Below are 21,938 nucleotides of genomic sequence, written 5' to 3'. Positions count from 1 at the left end.
GTCAATGTGTTAGAAGTCTTTTTGGAAGTATTGACTCTTTTTCTATTCTTTGCATCCCTTTCCCATTGTTTTCTTTCATTTTCTTTTCTTTTCCTTTCTTTTTTTTTCTTGTTGAAACAGGGATACCTTTCCTGAACACCTTCAAGAACAACAGAATAACAACAAATACTGCTGTATTAAAGGATAACCAATCTATTATCTCCCGTTAAGTTATTAATTGCACATTTTACACAGAAAATGGATAGACAAATCTTTACATTGTCACGTATATCTACCACAGAGAGAGACCAGTTCAAATGTGCTCATATGATAATAGCACTGTGGGAGGCGTAATGATCACATATCATATTTCATTCACATGTTCGACAATTAGTGTCTATGTAGGACGCCTCTTTTCAAATCAGTAAGACAAGCTTGGATTGAATGTTACCCACAAAAGTAATTATATATCTACTTATTTTGTACAGAAGAGACAAAGACTCCAGTTAGTCTGGGCACATTTTAGACACACATTTTAGACAGAGATTGAGAGGTATGGAGAGAGAGAGAGAATGATAGAGAAAGACAGCAATTTATACACAAACCATATCACCTTTCAGTCTTGAATTTGGCAAGTAGCTGGAAAAGGCAAGTCAGAACGTGGTGAATAGCAAATGAGAAAACAAACAGGTCTGTTCTGGGGGAAAAATACACTTTGTGAGGAATACGCTGTGAAGTGTACAGCGTACACCAATGTATAGGCTTATATAGCCGTTTCATCTAGACAAGATTTGGGTATTTGCAACTTTTAATTTGCTTCATGTATTTAAGTGTTGCTGTGTAACGATTGGGGATGTATAGAAGAGGCAGCCTCTGATGCTTGGAGAAGCTGTGTTTAAAAATAAATATTTAGTCTACTGCAAGAACAGACTTTTTTCCCTAATTTATAGACCCACTTCTTGTAAAAAGTGAGTGACAACATTGTGCTACAAAGTATAAAATTATGATCACGGCATTAACTCCCAAGTGAATGTGTGTAACTGGATGAACATGATGCTGGACATTGGAAAAAGAAAGGAAGAAATAAAAAGATGGATGACCAGATAGCCTCTCTGTGATAAACGTTCATGTGGACAACAGATGAATTGATTCCGTTGCTGCTGACAGAAGTCTCCAGAGCTCCATGATCCTGAGGAGAGAACAAAACAAGATGGACAATCAAAAAGCACAATAGACTTGAGCCCCAGCATCCATATTCAGGGGGGAACACTAGCCAAAAATAGCAGTGAGCTTATACATCTGCTATTTTTGGCAAAGAGATTTGGACTTAAAGTTCTCAGTCCTGGGGACTGATTTCAGTCCTGAGGATCTCATAGGGGTCATTTAATGAGATCAGTGCAGATTTGCAAAAAAACATTTTCAGTCTTGGGATTGTTTTTGGCTTTAAGCCCTAAGACTGACAAAAGTACAGAGCCAAGCCAACTAAGGTCCAGTTTAATGCGTAGTTTCTGCTCAACATGGAATCTGATCCCAGACCATAGGAAGGTGTGGCGTGAGGAGGTCCCTGAGGAGGTTATCCACTTGAACACTTTTAATTCATATCAACAACAGCAGGAGTAATTAAAAGCCTAGTGACAGACTGTTGCCTGTCAAATTCAAAGGAAAAGAGGGAACGCTGTTTTTCCCTTCCTTTTTTGGCGATGGGTTCTCAGATTGCTAAAAGCTACATTTTATTACAAAGCATTTTATTATCAGTGGAGCAATCATATTCTCTTAAAACATGGTGATCAGAGCTATCACTCTGATCTCAGCCTCAAAGAATGTATAGCTTTTACATAATTATGTTGTAACGTATTATTATACTTTATTTAAACAAAAATAATAGGAATCTGGTTTATCACATCTGAACTAGGCTACATTAAACCAATATCTAGGATTGTGCTGTTTGGATTTAGAGTATTTCCATAAGCGCAAATATTGTTTTTTCCTTTCTTTTTTTCTGGAGAATTGATACCTAAATTGTATTTCTATTCAATTAAAAAGTATTCTATTTTCTGTTTACAATACAAATGCTGCTCACTTTTGCACCAGAATCCCAGTGTTAAAAAAGAAACAATAAAATCTGCATCCAGACTTTGTATGGAGTTGCCTACTTAAGGTGAAAGAGGAAAGAAAGTGGAATGTATTAAATTGGTATAAAAACAAAAAAACGAATACTAATAGGCAATAATCTAGGCCTAATCTTATCATCCATAATGGATATGTAAAGCATCGTTCTCACTTAATCGTCTTTCAAGAAGGTGATAATGTGTAATTAATCAAGACACTTAATCCCATCATCGGTGAGTGATTGATTGACCCCCCACCCCTCCTCCCCCCGACATCAGAAGAAGAGGGTGAGGATGGTTTCCAGAGTTCAAGTCGTGGGCGGGATATCCAGCCAGTAAACGGCCAACCAGTCAGCCACCAACCAGTGCCTAGATCTGCACTGGGTGCACCTGAGCAGCTGCCAGAACGAGAGGCGGACTTGCTATATAAGCAACAGGCTAAGATATATCCCATGCAGTTCAGTTTTGCACACGACATCGGTGTAAAAGTTACCTGATTGATAACCGGACGTCGCACCCAATATCCTCAGAACCGACCATGCACTTGAACGCATTCGAGTCCTGCAATGTCTTATTTGTGTTTTCCATTCTTCTGAGGAGTTGCCAAGCCTTCAAGAATGATGCTACGGAGATCCTCTACTCACACGTGAGCGCACCGGTGCAGGATGCTCCGAGCAACGTTTCACTCAACCGTGCAAGGAACGGTGGGAGAGGACTCGGCAATACTGCGCAGGACAGAGCTGGTGAGCGCAACATGATATCCTATTCATGTTTTAACATAGGAAGCTTTAGCTTGTCCTTGATGATTTTACTCCATCGCACGAAGCCTGGTGTCCCTTTGACAGTTGACAAAAATAATTGCGAGACGTAGGCGTTGATTGGTAAGCGACACCGTCGTACGGAGTAGGCTATAGAGTAGCTCGAGCAGAGTAGGCTATTTGCCTTTGCTGTAGTCAGATGGACAGTGATGCTTGGTTGAATTGTCTGCATGGTGATTTTAGAATGAGTGAAAACAGCGTACATTCAGACTGAGGAATTAGGCAATTTTTAAACAAGCATATTACGGTATGCTCAATAGCTGTCCATATAGCCTATACCTTTTGAAACATAGTTGTAAGTAACACAGGAATAGCTGCCGATTTCATAACTTAATAATCTGGGCGAATTAATTACTTTTGTCCATGAAATTGTTAAACCAACAAAAACCATTAGGCTACATGACAGTCAAGTGAGATGAGGACATGAGGTGAAAGCTTGATCCACAGGTGTGTAATACACACCTTCCTGACAGTGGCAGGCTTCCATAGGGCAGGGATGAGTGTCTCAGAGAGGCAAAAGCCGGTATTTGAGGAACCCTCATGTGTCAGTGCCGTAAATTGAGGTATGCTCAATGACTGCTTTATATGCACAAGAAGCATGCGGTTGCAGCATTGTTTGACTTGAGCTCTCTCCTCTCTCAGTATATGAGCATGAAGGAAAGAAAAGAGAGCTTCTCCCTGCCATGTCATTGTCACCAAAGTGTACGGCACAGTGTGAATGGACACAGGTTTGGATTACAGTGCTATAGGAGGGGGTGAGAGTTGTAGCCTGCAGCAGAACAATGCTGATAGTATTACCGGTTGCTCAGATATAATCCCATAAAGCCCTGCTCCATTGACAAAGTTTGGAATGCCAAAGGCTTTCCTCTCGTGCAGAGGAAACACACAATTTCCTCAACAAGTGAGTTATATAGTAGGTTGCTAATGTGGGTCAGAAACTTTAAAAGATGCCATCATGATTTAGATGAGTTGTGTGCAATATGTATACAAATAAATTACTACCACAGTCAAAATTGAAAGAGTCACAAATGTGCCATGCTGGAAATTGGTTCCATAACATCCATATAATTCAATATGTATATATTGTAAGATACATTGCTATAGTTTCTCATAATTTCCTATGTGTTCTTCCAGCAGAGCGGGAGCAAATCGGATGCAGAGAACTGAGGTCAACGAAGTACATCTCTGATGGCCAGTGTACCAGCATCAACCCCATAAAGGAGCTGGTGTGTGCTGGCGAGTGCCTTCCTGCTCAGATGCTTCCTAACTGGATCGGTGGTGGCTATGGCAGAAAGTTCTGGAATCGACGGAACAGCCAAGATTGGCGGTGTGTCAATGACAAGACACGCACCCAGCGCATCCAGCTGCAGTGCCAGGATGGCAGCTATAGAACCTACAAAATCACTGTGGTCACTTCCTGCAAGTGCAAGAGATACTCGAGACAGCACAATGAATCGGGCAACAAGTTTGAGGAGCCTGTCCTGTCCCAGCCCCAGATTCTTCACAGGCACAAGTCTAAAAGCAAGAGAAGGCTGGGAAAAAACAGGCTTAATGAGAACTGGCATGAAGCTGAACCCTGAGATCTTGAGGACAAGGAGTTCAATGTCAGAATTATTTTAATTACCATGCATAGTGACTGTACACAGGAATTATCATTCTTGGTGACATTGGTGCAGAGACAGAGACTGAGAACGTGCAGAGACTGCAGTCACATTATGCTAGCGACTCTAGCTGTGGATTATCTCTCAATGTGACTGGAACTTGATTCACAGGCAGCTTGTGCCTTGCTATACAGCGGAGAAGCCAAAAGGACTTTCTGAGGACATGTCCAGCTGTTCACACTGCTTATGGCCTATTGATATAAGTTGTGCTGTGTCAACAACAATGAAGTTATAGTTTTTATACAAATATCAAGCCACACTACTTGTCCAATATAATGTAGCCAGTGTTAACTTCATTAACTTCTATATCATACAGAATGTAATTTATAGCTTCTTGTATAGGCATACCATGGCATGAAAAGAAACAGCTAAAACAACAAAATATGTAAATACCTGTATATATCCTATCAAATTGTTAATTGTCTTATGAAGTACGATTATGTGTATAAGATTTTACTATATAAGATGTATGATGTAATATATTTCTTATGGCAACATTTTATAAGCTGTGTTGCATGTTTAAATGTCAACATAATGGCATAAACAAAGTGCTAATGTTGTAATGTATTCATATGAAATAAAATCATCTTATTACATTTATTGTTGATACTGGCTGTCAGACTTTATCACTGAGGCATAGACACAGGAAATTACAGCTTTTGAAACTATTTTTCATTCAGAGCCAAATTTAGATTGAGCCCATATACTGTACAGGTGTATTGTGTGCGTGCGCCCGTGTGCGTGCGTAAGCAAGCCTGTTTTCTCTCTCTCTCACACAGGAAGACAGCTCATAGATATTATAAAATTTAGGGACAGAAACTTTCGTGCGATCGCGCGAGAAGCGTTACCACGTGTAGCAGCTGTTGACATGCACTATCCTGTTTGACTCCGCCCAGAATCCCAGATTTCAGCGACAGCTCTGACTTCAAAACCTCTGTGCCGTTTAAAACGATTGTCATCATTGGCCAGTGGCCATGCACGAAGATAGTGGTGACATTGATAGGCCTGATAAGCCAGGGCTTTTCTCAGACTATACGGCCGGGTTGTGCAGTCGTAAGGTGGGGGAATGCTGCATAGATTTCTCGGTCGCCGTGGTGCTTCCAGCCGGAGGCAGCGGGGAGAGAACAGGGCTAGCGACACCAAAACAGTTCTGCACGCTTCTCAATAGGCCGCTTATCAGCTACACTATTCAAGCCTTCGAAAGGTAGGCTAGCATTCATCAATGTTTATTCCGCTACATTATGTGTATGTAAACATATCACTCATCAACAAGACGCCCCCGGTAAAGCTGGTGATACAGTACTGACGAAATTCACTATAAAATAGTAAAATACCATACCATTCACATTTCCCCGGCCTTGTTGGCTAGCTTTTGTCGCACTGGTCCAACCATACTGCCAGAAAACAAATAAACAGTTTAGCGTTGCCCGCCTATTGGGTGCTCTTCTTTAGGCACATTCACGTTAGATTCAAGGGTGAATTGGTTTGATTGATTGAAAATGTTCAAATGGGTACATTTCAACGAAAGTACAGGTCAATACAAAATACGAGGATAAAACCAGAACAAGTACTACAACTTGTTTACATCAGGGTCATCCATTTTCAATTAATCAGAACCCTCTCTATAAACATGTATGATGTAACTGTTAACTCACTTATGCCACGTAATTGCGCTAATAAATATAGTTGAAGTCACTACTAATATAAAAATAGGCAACATCCTCATGACTACCATTTGATTGATTGAATATATATACTTTATTAGTCAGAAATGTAAACCGCATAAGGTACAGTCAGACATATAATACCACCAGCTGTAAGAGTTATTTAGAAAAAAAATAGATACATTTGTCTGTCTGTCTGTCTGTCTGTCTGTATACTAAACAGGTAGCCCCACAAGTCAGAACCCAATGGTACTGAAGTTTCTGACATTTTTGAGACACAGATACCATGGGGTCCTATTCCACCTCCACCCTGCCACCGGGTACGCGAACATAAATAAACATAAATACCGTCGGTTATGTCGTTTCTGCGCCGTTTGAGGGCTTCTGTTCGTTTGAGTGATTCTGTTTCTGAGAGCTATAACATACAAGGAATACCGCTGCGAATTTTCCTGTGCCGCGGAAGCCGTTAAGTATTTTTGTTTTGACCGATTTGGTCGCTTTGATTCTTCTCTTCCTTCCTTGTTTATTGACACCTCATTGTACCGCCTATCTGGCTAGCTAGTGACAGAGCAGATCAGAGGCAGGAACGTAGGGACGCAAAAGCCAACCCCGAAACGGGAGGCGGTACAATAAACGGTAAATAAACAAGGATGGAAGAGAGGAATCAAAGCTTCCAAATCGGTCAAACACAGATTAAAAATACTTAACGGCTTCCGCAGCACAGGAAAATTCGCAGCGGTGTACGTTGGAAACTAGAGTTCACATAAACAGACCGGTTCGGCACGAATTGATTGGGCTGACCCACGGGGTTCCGAGAGCGGCTACTAAACAGGGGGGTCTGCTCTCTGCATATGCCTACTATTTCACCATTGCACCACTGGAATTATCACATTATAGAGGATATGCGCATGCATAAAGTGAATGGCAAATCGAGTGGCAAAGTTAATTTAACATTGTTTTTTTTTTTTAAGATTTTTTTTTTTTGCGGCTTATATCTTTTATTGATTTTTGAAGGGACAGACAGTAGGCTGACAGGAAACGGGAGAGAGATGGGGGGATGACATGCAGTAAAGGCCGTGTCGGGTCCGGGAGTCGAACCCGCGGCACACTGCGACTGGATTACCAGTCCGGTGCCCAGACCGTTACGCTACGGCCTGGGCCAATTTAACATTGTTTAACGTTGTTTAATGCAATCAGATAGATAGGACTTTTCCTTGTGGATGTATGGGCTATACTTTTCTGGCCACTCAGTAGGCGTTCCTGCATAACTTCCGGGTTTGATGATGATGTCACGCACATACCCTCTATTACATTGCTGAGGTAGTTGAATGCACTGTATCTCTCTGACAGGGTGCCATGGATCAAAAGCATTGTTGTAGTGGTTGCCAAAGAAAGCATGGGTCTGATGATGGACATCGTACAGCGCTTTCAACACAGGAAGATCAGAGTCGTGCAAGGCGGTTCTACTCGCCACAGGTCCATATTCAGTGGTATCCATGCCCTCAGTGAGAGCGAGAATGGAATGGCTCCTCTCAAACCAAAGGTGGTTATCATTCATGATGCTGTACGGCCATTTGTGGAGGAGGACTTTCTCTGCAAGATAGCCATGGCTGCCAAAGAACAAGGGGTGGGTCTAATCTGCATGTTTGCATTTCAGTCTTTTAAACTTTTTAACTCTCAGAGCTGCAACTATTTAAATAATTGATTAATTAATTAATTTTAATTCATCAATGTGATTAATGTGGACTATAGCATTATGGTAAAATAAGGAAATATTGTTAAAAATGGCTGTTAATGCTGACAAGATGAGCTGGTATATGCAGACAGTCATCTTGAATTTTACCCAGCAGTCAAAACATAGCTTGACCTTTCATTTTATTTGGAGAAAATACAAGCATTCACATTTTATAAAGTTACTGACCATTGATCATTTGATCATCAAAAAATCACACTTGTGTGAAGTGAGGGGCACTCTTAACATCATACATCATGTGATGTATGTGATGTATCATCACATTCCAGCCAATCGCTCACTTTTCTGTCCCTGCTTTTTGAGGGGCGCTAGCCTCTCCTATGTCCAGCTTTGAGGGTTTACTTTGTGCACACACAAACATTGTGTTAACACAAACATTGAATGTCATTGACAATGAATGACCAGCTTTTGAGTGTTTGTGTAAACACAAACAAGGTGAGGACGCAAATTGTGATTGGCCGGAATGAAATAATGTATGATGATAAGAGCGCCCCTCACTTCACACAACTGTGATTTTTAACCTCACATTCTGTGCTTAGCCAATCACTTTTGGTGTCCTCACATCGCTATGGGGTACACACAAACACACAAAGCTGGGCATAGGAGGGGCTGGCGCCCCTCAAAAAATCAATTAATGTAGATCTATTTTCAATATAAAAAATGTGTGAAGTGATGGGCGCTCTTGTCATTGCACATCATGCCGTAAAATATAGACACTATGCCTATTTGCTGACGTAAAATTCTCCATTCATTGTCAATGGGAATTTAATGTTTGTTTAAGACGAAGTTTGTGGACGGTAATCCAAAGCTGGATGTATAGAGGGGCTAGCGAGTGGCGACCCTCAAAAATGTGGTGAAACTCCGACAAGCAAAAACGGAAAAAGTTTTTTTTTCTTTATTGTTTTATTGAATGGGTTCCCAGATTGAGTGACATGTGACGATGATGATTATAATTTATAACGGTCAAAGTAAGCTTAAAGTCCTAGATCACTATTCACTACATACAAGCAAGGTCAAAGTCACAGCAGTCAGATCTGCTTTCTGCAGTATGTGGAAAGCCTGAGAGTTATTTTCTAAGTACATTGAGATCCAGTCTAGAGCCTGCCTACTCCTACTTATCCCTCAGTGTTATTGTTCCCCCAAATGATGACTCGAGGAGCCTGGCATTGTTGGCCAGCCAGACTGATCACATAGGTTCACAAAAACGTTTGTGAACCCACCCAGTCCCACATGATCACTGATCAGTCTGGCCAGGCGAGGCAGCTTAGTCATTATAATGGACATAACAAAAACATATTCCAAGAAGTGCTTGATTGTCAGAATAATTATGCTGTGGCACAAACTGGAGTTGTTTTTATTGTTTTATTTTTCCAAGTAGGCAAGCTCTAAACCGGATATGCAACATAGCAAAAGCGAATCAGTCCCAGTCTAGTCAGACAATAGACAAAACAAATGTTCCTTGCAGCTCTGATGATAAAGTATCTTTATATTGGCTGTTGCATCTGAGTGACATATCCATTGCTCCCAAAGGTTGCTTTTAATCCATGTAAGATAGATGGAAGGCGTTTTGGAAGGTCTCATATCTGCCCCGAAGAAGACACTTACAGATTAGTTTAACAATGATTCATAGGCTGAACCCCACTAAAAGATGTGAGAAAACATTGAATGCATGGCTAGAAGGTTGCGAGTAAAACCATGGCTCTTGACAAGCGGCAAACATTTATGGTGTGTCTTTGAGGCCCTCCCTATGAGTGCGCCTGTGTGTGTGATGTGTAACAAACTCACAGCACTGCGTCTGGTCTTCATTATCTTGCCAGTATTCCCCATCCATGATAGAATGGCCTTCTCCACTAAAGAGCAGCAGATTAATTTAGATTTGAACAACACAGTTGAACACGCAGAGCACAGTGTTTGCTTTCTTTTCATTTTGTGAGCCACTTTCCCCACACCACCTCACTGGCTGTGTTTACATTTGGCCACGCAAAAGATGACTTCTCTAGTCATGTGCCATGGTCGGATAAAAATATTATTACACACAATGTGTTGTTTGTTAAGAATGTCCAAGCTGTTATCTATCAATCTGGCTGCATAGGTATCTCACTCCATCCATCATCAGTAATAGTTTTGAAAGACAGAAAATTACTACACCTAATTTGTCCTTATTTTCACAAGGCAGCGGGAGCTATCCGACCTCTTGTGTCAACGGTGATAGCCTCTACATCGGAAGGATACCTGGACCACTCCCTGGAGAGAGGAAAGTACCGGGCCAGTGAGATGCCCCAAGGATTCCTATATGACATCATCTATCAGGCCTATCAAAGGGTACAGTATACTTTTGAATCCCTTTTGGTGGTGGTACCCTTCAGGATGGGAACCCTCTTTGGGGTTCTTGTTGTCAATATAGCATATTGCAGCATCACATTTTTGTAATTTTTGAATAAATATTCAAAGTTTTTCAGAAATGGGTCTTTTCTTTGGTGTGATCATGGCTACTGGACTCTTTACCTCACTGTCATGCATAATCACAGTAAAGAATGTTTTCATTAATGTTTCTAATGCTTGTGTTCCGTCTGAAAAATATTTTTCGAGGTTAGAATTAAAATAATGACAAAGCCACAATGATGGTTTACCAGATTCCTGGTTACCACCTGTTTACCACACAGTTGTCTGTGTGGTATATAGTTTGGGTAATTAAGTAAGCTTAATTTAAACAGACACCACACCCAGTGAATATGTACTAAGGTACATATTCACTGGGTGTGGTGTCTGTTTAAATTTGTATCATTTTATTTCTTAAGCCTACACACAATTTCACTTTTAGCTTTAATAAACAATTCTGACAGAAGTGATGTATGAAATCCACCACGTTGCCATTTTTGGAATATTGGCACTGCTATGCGAAGAGCCTTCCCGAATATTTTGGACATTACTCTTTAAAAATGTTTAGCGTTGGAACGGTTTATTGAACACTTGGTTCCTATAGTTGATATCGCAACATTGATACAGTACCATGACAGCAAAGTGATCTTCACTTACTGACGGGGAGAAAGAAAACAGAGTACCTAATACTAACTACAGTATGTACAATTCGAGCACCATTCCTGCGGGTTTGTAGTGCTAACGCTCGGTGTCATATAATTACTTTAAAAGGTCTCTCCAATCGTATGAAATGACAGATGGATTGAGATTTATGCTTGGAAAATAATGGTGCCGCACACCGTCCCTATGACAAAGGACTCTATGGTTCTCATACATCACAGTTCTTCATTGTTCAGCAGATGTGCCAGAACCTGCAGGGTTTCACGCTGAAGAGTTTGCGGTATGGGTGCTATCATTTTCACTATGCCTCGATTATGTCTGGGAAAGAAATATCACATTAATATACTTTGGCACACTGTAGAAGGTTTGTCTGCTGAACAAAAGTGAGCAAAGTCTTAACTCGGTAAAGAACATGGACCTTATGGTGAAATGGAGACAATTTAACATGGATACCTGGACAATTGAAAACCAACTCTCTAGTGCTGCAACTAAATGCATTGATTCTTATCTTAATAGGACTGGGGACTATTAAGCCGGATGGTGATTTATGAATCCGTAGTTGCAGAATCTTGCCCAATGTTTTTTTTCCCCTTCAGATTCTTAAGTGCTTTGCTGCTTCAGCCTTGACTCGAAGATGGTGAAAATTGATGCAAATATTTTGGTTTTGGCATGGGCATTTTCAGAAAATGAGCACAAATTCATTCTGCATTTGTTGTCAAGATAAGTCAAGTTACGAAAATTAAAACAGGAGTTGTAGGGGCCACTGCTGAGAAGGTAACGGGTACGGTCGCCCCCAATTCCATCTCGCCCCAGCTTTTTTCCGCCGACCTCACGCCGACAGCTCGGTGTGGCGGTTCTTGTATTCTTCATTTTGTTTTTACTGAGAATAAGGTTAGAAATAAGTTTAGCTTTAGGCATAGTTTTACTGGGGTTAAGTTTAGGAATAGGGTTAGGTTTAGGCATAGTTTTACTGAGGTTAAGGTTAGGAATAAGGTTAGGTTTAACCGTTTAAGCATCATTTACGTTGATTACTTTAGGAATACCAGGCCGCGCTGTTCCGCCGGCTGTACGCCCGGGGCGAGTTGGTAAAGGGGAGAGTTGTTTTGTATTCGCTGAGAACATGCCCCCCCCCTCCACCCCATTACTTCTCCCCTCTTCAATCTGTCAAAATGTGGAAAGTGTACGGTGTCTGTCAGGTTAGCACTGTAGGACATGTTCATGAGAAACCTGCAGATCTGCACCTATGCAGCTTGACATCCATTGAGTCTGGTTAGAGTTTAGGTCTGAAAAGACAAAGGAGAAGACACTTAATCCAGTCCCAGTGAGCGCTTTTGTAAGAGGAGAAAATACTTTAGGTTAAATTACCACAGGAGGAATACCATATATCTTCCATAATTTGTCTTGCCCATGTCATGGTCCCTGAAAAAAGAAAATGCCCCCACTCTTTTTAGCCCAATAAAATATTACCCTATATCTAATCCTTCAGGTAGTGTGATTTGCCTTTGTAGTTCTGACTGTATCTTAAACCCGGTTTATGAGCACATCGCCTCAATCCAAATGTCCATGTGATCTTTTAAATAAGGGCAATCTGACTCCGGGCAAGTTTTTCTCCATCTCCCTGGTGTAAACCCTCTTTTAATAAACTGTTCACATTCAGCAGTTTCCTCGCCTAATGCCATTTTATTTGTCCTTTCCAATACAACATTTAGGAAATTTAGTGAAACTGTGTGGATGTGATTCTTATTGTCAATGTCTCTTGTCTCCTGTCCTCTAGTGCAATGAATCAGACTTTGAGTTTGGCACTGAGTGCCTCCATCTGGCTTTGCAATACTGTGGCACCAATGCCAAGCTCATCGAGGGCCCAGCAGCGCTATGGAAGGTGAGCTAGCCCGTAGCCCCATTTTTGGGACAGGGTATTTGGTGACATTGTCCTAGCACAGCTGTATGCTCATTATTGGTTACAGGAACAAAGAAAGCTCACATGTCAGAAGTTATGAGTGAGCGCTGAAGAGCACAAACCCATGTGTTTAAAGTTGTATCAAGACTTGTTTTTGTTTTCATTAGTTGGAACACACATGTATCGATTATGTCTGGGAAAGAAGAAATAACATATTAAAATACTTTGGCAAACTGTCGAAAGTTGGTCTGCTGAACAAAAGTGAGCAAATCGTAAGTTACTGGTTTATCATACAGGAACAGAGAAAGCTCACATGTCAGAATTTATGAGTGACAGCTGAAGAGCACAAACCCATGTGTTTAAAGTTGTATCAAGTTGTATTTTTTTGGTTTGAAAGCACAGTATTGTAGTGTTCTGTACACTATGTCCGAACTAGGAGTGTAATGTTAAACCAAGCTGATTTGTCCTCTAGGTGACCTACAAACGAGATCTGGCTGCTGCAGAGTCCATTATCAAAGGTATGTTCCTTTATACATTTACCATTACATCACACTACAGTACAGTATATAGTTGCAGACATGAAGTACATGCCTACATGAATGAAGGCTAGTGCGTCTCAGAAAGGTTAAATGGTCAGAAATGAGCAATGTGAGAATCTTTGGAGATTTCTTTTCTCTTTTGAGACACTGGGGTTAGAATTTTGTTGAATAGACTACAGTGAACCTATAGATGTCTGATCTGATGATTGTATTTCAAGGAAGCCTGCTTTGTAGTATTGTTTAAGTTGGTTAGAATGAGATGGGCGTATGAGGTCTATGAATGCTACTTTGAACATGTTGGGACAAGACAGACTGCACAGTTAGAGAAATGCACATAAACACAGTCCTGTATTTTACCTCTGTGAGCACCTGGACACAAAATTACCTACTTGATGATGACAGTGCACAATGATTATGCCCATAGTTTGTTTGGTGAATGAATTCATTGTCTGTCTTGAATACATGGCAAAGAAATTCTTAAGTTTTCACCCAAAGTATTTAATGTCCTTTACTTACTGAGCACCTTTAATTCTAAACTTGTCAGAAGTGCTTTGGGTTTCACTTTTGGTACTACACGTGAAACCTATATTCTTCCACTATGGTGTATGCATGTTTTCGCACCCACGCACATGCATTTTTTAATATCGGTCTTTTCATTTGCACAAATGAATCAAATTTGTGTCTGTGCCCAAAGAATGGTCTTGTTGTTGATATGATAATTAACATGGCTTCCTAATGGCATGCTAATGGTTTGCAGCCAACTGTTCATCTCCATCGTTTCTTTCCTTCAGAGTCTCTGTCCCGGTTGGCCTGTGTTATCACAGGTGGGTCTGCGCAGGCTACAACTCTGGCCAATGCACTGCACAAGACTTTGGGAGCTTTGGACATGGTAGGTAGCATGACGACCACAATGATTGTGATGATGACTGTGATGATGTTATGTCCATTATATTGATGATAATGATGATGACAAGATTGCTAAAAGCTTCTCATGAGTTCACCATATGTGCCCTGCATCCCCCTCATCCCCTGTCTTCGATTCTCCACCTCCGATCTCCCGCAGCAAAATACTGTGTTAATTTAACTCTTGAGAGTGTAAAAATTGACCAATAAGGGTCTCAGAGTTAAATTAACTTTGAGGATTTCACTGTGCATGTGCACCACTTGGGTGGCCTGGTGGTGAGACATGCTATCTGTGGTCGGACCTCTACTGGAGCCTGTCTGGCACATCCATGCACTCTTCCTTCTCTTAGCTTCAATCCTCCTCCCTTGCTTCTTCCACTCCCCCTCAACCTTCACCTCTCACTCCCCTGCATGAGGGGAAGCAGATGGCACTCATCTGTGCTGTGCCATGGGAATTCCCTTGATTAATTGCGTGTTTAGTGATGACTGTCCCCCACCCCAAGCCTCTTCTCCACAGCTCAGTCGGAGATGATGAGCTCCCATTTTCCCATACGGTCCAAAATAATCTACACCTTTAGCATGCATAATATTTCAACAGTATGGAGAATAAACCATGTTATTAAAAAAAAAAAAAAAAAAGTTTTAAAGAAAGCAATGGTATATCTATTCTACGTCCGAGCATAGATATGGAAACGCCACGCCTGCCTCTGATTGGCCTACCGACACTGCCCCATAGTCTCACGAGACTGTCCTAACGTGAGGTTACTCCGTTGTGGGAAACAATACATTAAGTACAAGAGAATGGCAGCTTGGCACTTGCGACAGTAGTAACTTATTTTTGTAGAAGAGGCAAACTAATATTGTTTATGCCGTTTGCTTTGATTGAGTGATTGATTGAACACGTACGTTTGGGTATGTTCTAATTGAAGTGTTAGTGTTGATTATCGTGTATTAATCTAATTATTGTAAACTAATACTATTATACTAAAAAAAGGATGGCATGGAGACCTTTTTACAGTACAATAATGTTTCAAGTTTACACATTTATGTAAATAAAGAATATTAGTTTGCCTCTTCTACAAAAATAAAAGTTACTGTTACGCGTGCCAAGCTGTCATTCTCTTGTATTATATCATACTTGTATTATTTATTTACCAAGGAGTAACCTCGCATCAGACCTCGGAGGAAACCCTGGTAAGGCTGGCAGTCGGTATATGCCATAGACCGTCGGTAGGCCAATCAGAAGCAGGCGAGGCGTTACCATGTCGTTGGGATTGGGACTCGAACCCATGCTGTCAGCCTGGATTACCAGCCAGCTACGCCAGCCGCCCGAGGGCCAAGCCATGTTATTTAAAACCCCAGGGGGGTCCAGAGGGAAAATCTGCAACATCGGAGTTGGAACCGGAGACCAATTGGGTCTCCATTGACCCGCTGAGCACTGTTCAGAGGTGGACAGCCGCTGCCCCCGGCAATGGGGCTCAAGAGGTCCTGTAGCATCTCCGTGTTGCATTCCGTTGACGGGCTTCACTCTGATTCCAAGTGGTAAATGGTCTACATTTCTATACCGCCTTTATACAAAGAGCTTCATAATGTGCAGCCACTCTATGCCACACTATGTGTATAATGTGTTTCCTAAAGTAATATGTAATCCTAATGTAAAGATACTCCCCGGGTGTAGCTGTTGACAGAAGGTGGGGCACGATGGGTGGCAAAGCACGCCAGATGATGTTTCCATGTTTCGCTACAAATGGAACATCTCATCCTCCTTTCAACCCGCTCCAAGTCCTTCATCAGCAGCAGGGTGTCATACATACGGATCTTGCTGTCTCAATACTGGATTGGGCCTCAGAGACGGATTGGTGTCCGTTGGCGGCCTCCTTGGAGCCGCTGATTGGAACCATTCCCGCCCTGTGCTCAGGTGGCTGTCGGGGTCGTGGTTCCCGGTGTGCACGTGTCTGGGCCCAGTTACATCCTTTTCAGTGGTTTGGGGAAGCGGGAGGAAGGGAGGGGAGATGAAAGGAGAGTGGAAGAAGCGGAAGATGAGGAATTAGCTTTGTCCCCGTGCCATTAAATGAATCCAATACAGGTGGGATAAGCGAGGTAGGACTGCCCAAGCTGAGTGGAATGGTTTGAATACAGTGTTGTGTGTGTATGCAGGTGGGGGATTTGACTGTGTGCGTCCGTGCGTGTACGTGTGTATATATAAATATTAGGCGATTGTTTCAGCAGGATGTGACCTGAGTATGGAAACTGAAGCGACTTTTAGGGCTGCATACATACTTGAAAATATGTATCATATAGAACCCCTGGTCTGCAAATTAAAATAAAATAAAAATGAAATCTATTTTACTGACAAAGACATAATGGGGAAAATTCTGTGTAGCATGAGTTTAATCCCTGTTGATATTGTTATCGCTGCGTTGTCCCAAAAATAATTACAATGTGATTACTTTGGCAATATCAAGTCCTAATGTCTGTGTGTTCAGCATTGAGGTCTGGATGTGCAAGTGGATGAGTTTGTCAGTGATAGGCATGTTTTCACAATTTGACACTATCCTACCCTTACTTTGGCCCAGTAACAATGATGCATTCTGGCTGCAGTGTATTTTGAACAAAGGCAAAACTCGGGACGAGTGCTCGCTTTATGAACACATAAAGACATGCACAGAGGAAGGGAGGATTTGATAACGACTGGCCAAATAGCCTCCTCTTCAAGCCCTGCCTTGTCATTAATCCTTTGAGCTTGATGTATGATAGCAATCACATATTATGTCCAGATGAAAGGGAATCCTCAAACACATGTATCTGGTTACATAGTTTTTTTTAACGATTAACCTCAGCCTATAAGAGGATCTGTCATTTGGACAGCCGGCAAGACATATTGTTGAATGGCAACCAGGCCAGGAAGCTGATGTTTTTGTCCAACAGCCACAGTGGCTGATCTTCCAGATTCCATGACCTGCTAAAGCGTAGTAGAGTATATGAACGTAACTGTCACTCAACATTCACCAGCATTTGACTGGTAGTTGGTGTTTGGTGTTTCTTTACCACCCTGATGGCAACAAAATGGATGAATTAGTCCAGTGGTTGTCATTGTGGGGTCCGGGGAGTTCCTTGTGGTCCCCAGCAAAATTAGTTAATATTAATATAGCTTCAAAATTGGTTCACTTGACATGAAAATGTTTGAGAACCACTCAACTAGTCAGTCTACATAAATATTGAATCTCATACAGAGTTGCACATGATTGAACACATATTTAGGTTTGAATCTGACCCATGGCTGACGCATACCATCACCTCTTTGCTGTGCTGTACCTTTTCACCCTACAGTATCTGCTATGTCAAAAACATAATCAAATGTAAAGATATTTTTCTTGTTCTTCCTATTTAAATATTTTTTAACCCCACAGTTCTGAATTAGAACCACTCCAAGTCATACAGGGCATACTCGGATATAATCTCTGCCTCCCTTTTTCTGAAAGCTAAACACATTTAGAATTCATAATAGTATGATTATATCCCAGTGCTGAATACTGAAAGATTGTTTCTTTTCGGTTCCGAGAGCCAGTCAGTCCTTGAGCTTCTATGTCGTCTTGGCTCCCCAGGCCGTACCTAAATTTAAATAAACAGTCCCACTCTGGGATTTCATGCCCAACCTGGTTTAGATCACGTCAACATTTTTAAATCTTGTAAATCGACAATTTGGACAGAAATGTTTTTCTCTCTTGAAGCCATAGGCATTTATCTTTCAAGACCAATTAACCCCCCACATATGTTTTCTATAACCATTTCATATTTCCAATTTCCTTTGTTATTTTAATGGCTAAAACAAACTGTATGTTAATGTCAAACTCAGACGGTAGATGTTTGTTTCTGTGTTTATGTCCTGTGTGTGTGAAATGTTAGTACTGTGGGGTAATTACAGGCAAAACAACAAAGACAGACATGGAATGGACATGGCGTGCTATCCAGTTGCCTGGCGTTGCAGTATATGTATGCCAGGGCACAATCTGAATGGAAAAATTACGAGCTAAAGTGTCCTCATCTTGGAAGCAAAGAAAGCTTTTACAATCTTTGGCTGCATGCTGATCTTTGACTCAATTTGCAGTATAATGAAATTTTACTTGGCTTGTGTAGGATGTTAACAGCTTCTGCATACTTTTGGACTTTTTTTTGCCAGTTCAGAAGTATAAAGATTTCACAAAATCTATTTTTGTAGTCATTTATTCTAACAACCCCCCTCCCCTCCTCTCTGATATGTATTTAGATTTCCCTCTAATCAGAAATTGATTTATGACGGGAAAGCAGGTGGGTCTGCTTCTGAGTTAAATGATTGAATACGTGAGAGAAACAAAATGCAGAGGGCCGTTGACCCTAAAGCCCAGAAGTCATACAACAATAAAGCGTTGAACACACCAGAGGACTTTTAAGATTGTGAAAGAACTTGACGTCACACATTTATTCACTGACTTTCACAGTTTACAGTTGTTGACAAGCACACTCCATCATAGAGGTGCACACCTGAGGATTGACCTTCACAAACTACAGGATCACATTCAAATTTGTCCATATTCCAGTTGTAAAATGTAATCGTGTCGGCTCTGACTGGTCCAAGGCTCCAATGGAAGGCTACAGATTTTAATCCTAAACCACTGACTGCACACTACAAGATAACGTGTACCAACTGTCCATGGTGATCTCCCTTATTTTGTGCATTCTTGAATTGTCAGCCATGTCAGTCATCATGGCTCAGGGTTGTAAGATGGTTAAATCTTAAATCTTCATGCATGTTCATAGCATAAGATTAATTGGGTCGAGGCTGCACACTGGATCATGCTCCCAAGTTAATTTGATGTATTACACCAAGGTAACGTTTTGAGCATTTTAGCTCTTCCTCAGAGCTAAGAATGCAATGATTCCGTTTGTAGACTCATGTATTTTTTGATACCGTATTCAGATTCACTTTATTTGTCACTTTAGATGCACAGGTTGGCTTCATACATGTGAAAAACTTAAGCTTGGAAGCTTCAGTACAAGCAAGTGGCATGCTGTGCCACTCCGTTATTTATGTGGATCCATACAGGAGGCTGTGAACTGCAGAATATGTGCCAAGAAAGTCCAGCTTTTAACATATGAATGCTCCACTTTACAGCAGCTGGATGTTATCCCTGACATGACAGGAGAGAACATCAGGCATCCGTCAAACCATTGGAACTTCATTCAAATTTCTGTGAGTTTTGAATTTAAGGACACATTTCTCTGAAGTGACATGTTTTCCTCAAGATCTGTATGTAGACATTAAGTTTATAGTGGGCTTTTTCTGCCCCAGTTCTTATTTTTATTTTTTATTTTATTGCATATTCCTTTTGATCTATGCAGGTGGGCTGTCATTCCATATCTCAGCTGAAGGCCGTAGTGAGATCTTTGGAGGAGATGAATCAAGCCCTCCTCTACCCAGTGGTTGTCATTTGGGTGAGTTCTAGGGCTGTCCCCGACTAAGGATTTGTATAGTCGACTGATAGATGAATAAATTAGCTGTTAGTCGACTAATAGTCGACTAAGCAAAAAAAAAAAAAAAAACTTTTTTTCTTTTTTTTTTTTTTTTTGCCCCAAAAAAATTGTATATAAAAATACAATATTTACAAAAATATACAAAAATATTGTATTATTCCACTAGGTCTGTGGGGGACATAAACACATTTGAACATTCTGACTGTTCAAATCTTTCTTTTTAACAACTGAGAGGCTTGTCATTAGCCAGATTGAGCACAGCAGGTGAGATTGAGATTCTGGAGTCTATCAGGCCAGCACACTGTGCGATTCAAGTCACAGGCAGTGGCACATTGCCACACAGGCAGACACACTCCAGATGCACATTGGAGATTTGAACAGTCAGAATGTTCAAATGTGTTTATGTCCCCCACAGACCTAGTGGAATAATACAATATTTTTGTATATTTTTGTAAATATTGTATTTTTATATACAATTTTTTAGTCGACTATGAGGTGGTCAGTCGACTGAGACCCGTTCCGATCGATTAGTCGACTATTCGACTAATCGAGGTCAGCCCTAGAGGATAGGTACAGTATGGCATCTAAGTAGGTCTGCGACTATCGCTAGCCATTATTCTATCGATTTTTTTTAAATTAATCGAATAATTGAAAAGTCTAAGTGTATTCTTTTATCTTTTGTGTCAATAAATTGATGTAACACAATTCTAATAGATCTTTTATAAGTTGTAGTCAACAAAACCTTAAGCCTGATTAACCCATTAAAACATGTGTGTGCACGCGTGTGCGTGAGGCCGCCAACACTGTTGGGATTGGGTTGCACCTGAAATCGCCATGAATGTAGAACAGAGTCTAGGCTATTCTACACTCTACATTCACGCCATGGCGAATTGGATTGAAACGGATCCCAATTCCAGCAGCGCGCATGCACACACAAATACACACACACACACACACACACACACACACACACACACACACACACACACACACACACACACACACACACACACACACACACAGAGAGAGAGAGAGACGGCATGAGGAAGGAGAACTAACTGACCCGCCCCTCGTCTTCTAAGTCTGTTCAACAGACAATATGGATTTTAGAATGTAATAATTACAACGCACGCATGTCTATTTTTTTAAACCTATTTTTAAAGTTGAAGGGTTTAATATATATATATATTTAAAGCTCGGAATCCCTCGGATCCTCACGGGTCCTTTCGGGTAACTGCATTTCAGAAGCCCAGAACGAGACCCACTGCAATTTGGAATGGATCCGAGGGACAAGTCAATATTTTGGGCCCGAAACGGTTCGGTTCTCGGTTCGGCTCTCGGGTATTCGGTTCCGGGTGGACCCGTGCTACCCTAGGGACGGGCTCATGCGGACAATGTTGAGCATACCTCACTATCATTTCCCACACTTTGAATGAACTTTCTTTACATGTTTATGAATACAGACATCTGGCACAAGACAGATCCAGTTTCCTTGAGGTACATGCACTGACTACACAGTCAGTCAACCTTTATTTTCCGCTCGTAAAAACGTCACCTATAGTCCACCTCGGGTCCCTTGAGGAGCTTAGTTGCTACTTAGAAACCCTATGCCTCCCATGGGACCACCACAGCTCAGCCACACTAAAGCCAAATTATGCTTTGTCGTATATTGCTTGCCAAAAGGAACAGATTCTCATGCCCAAAAAAGTGACACATTTGCTGAGCCGCATGGCAACAGGGAGCTTGCAGAAGGACAACTAAAACAACCCGATTAACCACATGAACCTAGCATCCTTATTCTTGTGCGAACATTCTATTTTCACCAAAGAGATATGGTGTAGGGGAAAACGGAGCAGACCTACAGTACTACAGTACAGCCCCAGTCAAGTATATAATTGGTTGGATTTTGTTTTTCTTTTCTTTGGTGTCTTTTGGGGGATTTCTTTTAGCCTTTTGTTGACAGTTCCAGTACTGTAGAGAGACTGGAAACATAGTGAGAAAGCAGGGGTGTGACATGCAGCAAATGGTCTTACTGGCCGAGAATCAAACACATGTGGTATGGGACA

The 21,938-nt window shown here is 41.3% G+C and overlaps 2 protein-coding genes across 4 annotated transcripts in view; both read left to right on the top strand.

The window, feature by feature from the left end:
- The first annotated feature begins 2,510 nt into the window (after positions 1-2,510).
- On the top strand, positions 2,511-5,162 carry sostdc1a (sclerostin domain containing 1a). 2 transcript variants are annotated; one of them, XM_083760489.1, is made up of 2 exons: positions 2,511-2,830; positions 4,040-5,162. In XM_083760489.1, exons 1-2 carry the CDS (start codon positions 2,626-2,628, stop codon positions 4,483-4,485), a joined length of 651 nt encoding a protein of 216 aa, XP_083616615.1. In that variant the 5' UTR covers positions 2,511-2,625; the 3' UTR covers positions 4,486-5,162. The 2 variants fall into 2 exon arrangements, with proteins under 2 accessions (XP_083616615.1, XP_083616616.1); XM_083760490.1 differs by having other exon boundaries at positions 2,512-2,830; positions 4,043-5,162.
- Positions 5,163-5,465: 303 nt separating this feature from the next.
- Positions 5,466-21,938, top strand: part of crppa (CDP-L-ribitol pyrophosphorylase A) — a 42,007-nt gene continuing 25,534 nt past the window's right edge. Inside the window, exons 1-9 of one of the 2 annotated variants that reach the window (XM_083761549.1) lie at positions 5,466-5,770; positions 7,581-7,857; positions 10,156-10,305; positions 12,797-12,901; positions 13,392-13,437; positions 14,250-14,347; positions 19,514-19,591; positions 19,741-19,848; positions 20,438-20,528. In XM_083761549.1, coding sequence (XP_083617675.1) covers positions 5,541-5,770; positions 7,581-7,857; positions 10,156-10,305; positions 12,797-12,901; positions 13,392-13,437; positions 14,250-14,347; positions 19,514-19,591; positions 19,741-19,848; positions 20,438-20,464 — 1,119 coding nt within the window. In that variant the 5' untranslated portion in view covers positions 5,466-5,540 and the 3' untranslated portion in view covers positions 20,465-20,528. Of the gene's footprint in view, positions 5,771-7,580; positions 7,858-10,155; positions 10,306-12,796; positions 12,902-13,391; positions 13,438-14,249; positions 14,348-19,513; positions 19,592-19,740; positions 19,849-20,437; positions 20,529-21,938 lie in introns of those variants that run through there. The other variant, XM_083761548.1, reaches the window with a different exon arrangement.

This window comes from Protomyctophum parallelum (genome assembly GCF_964188405.1).
Source record: "Protomyctophum parallelum genome assembly, chromosome: 3".
NCBI lineage: Eukaryota > Metazoa > Chordata > Actinopteri > Myctophiformes > Myctophidae > Protomyctophum > Protomyctophum parallelum.
Note: the sequence above shows the minus strand (reverse complement) of the source record. Positions and strands in the feature narration are given on the sequence as shown.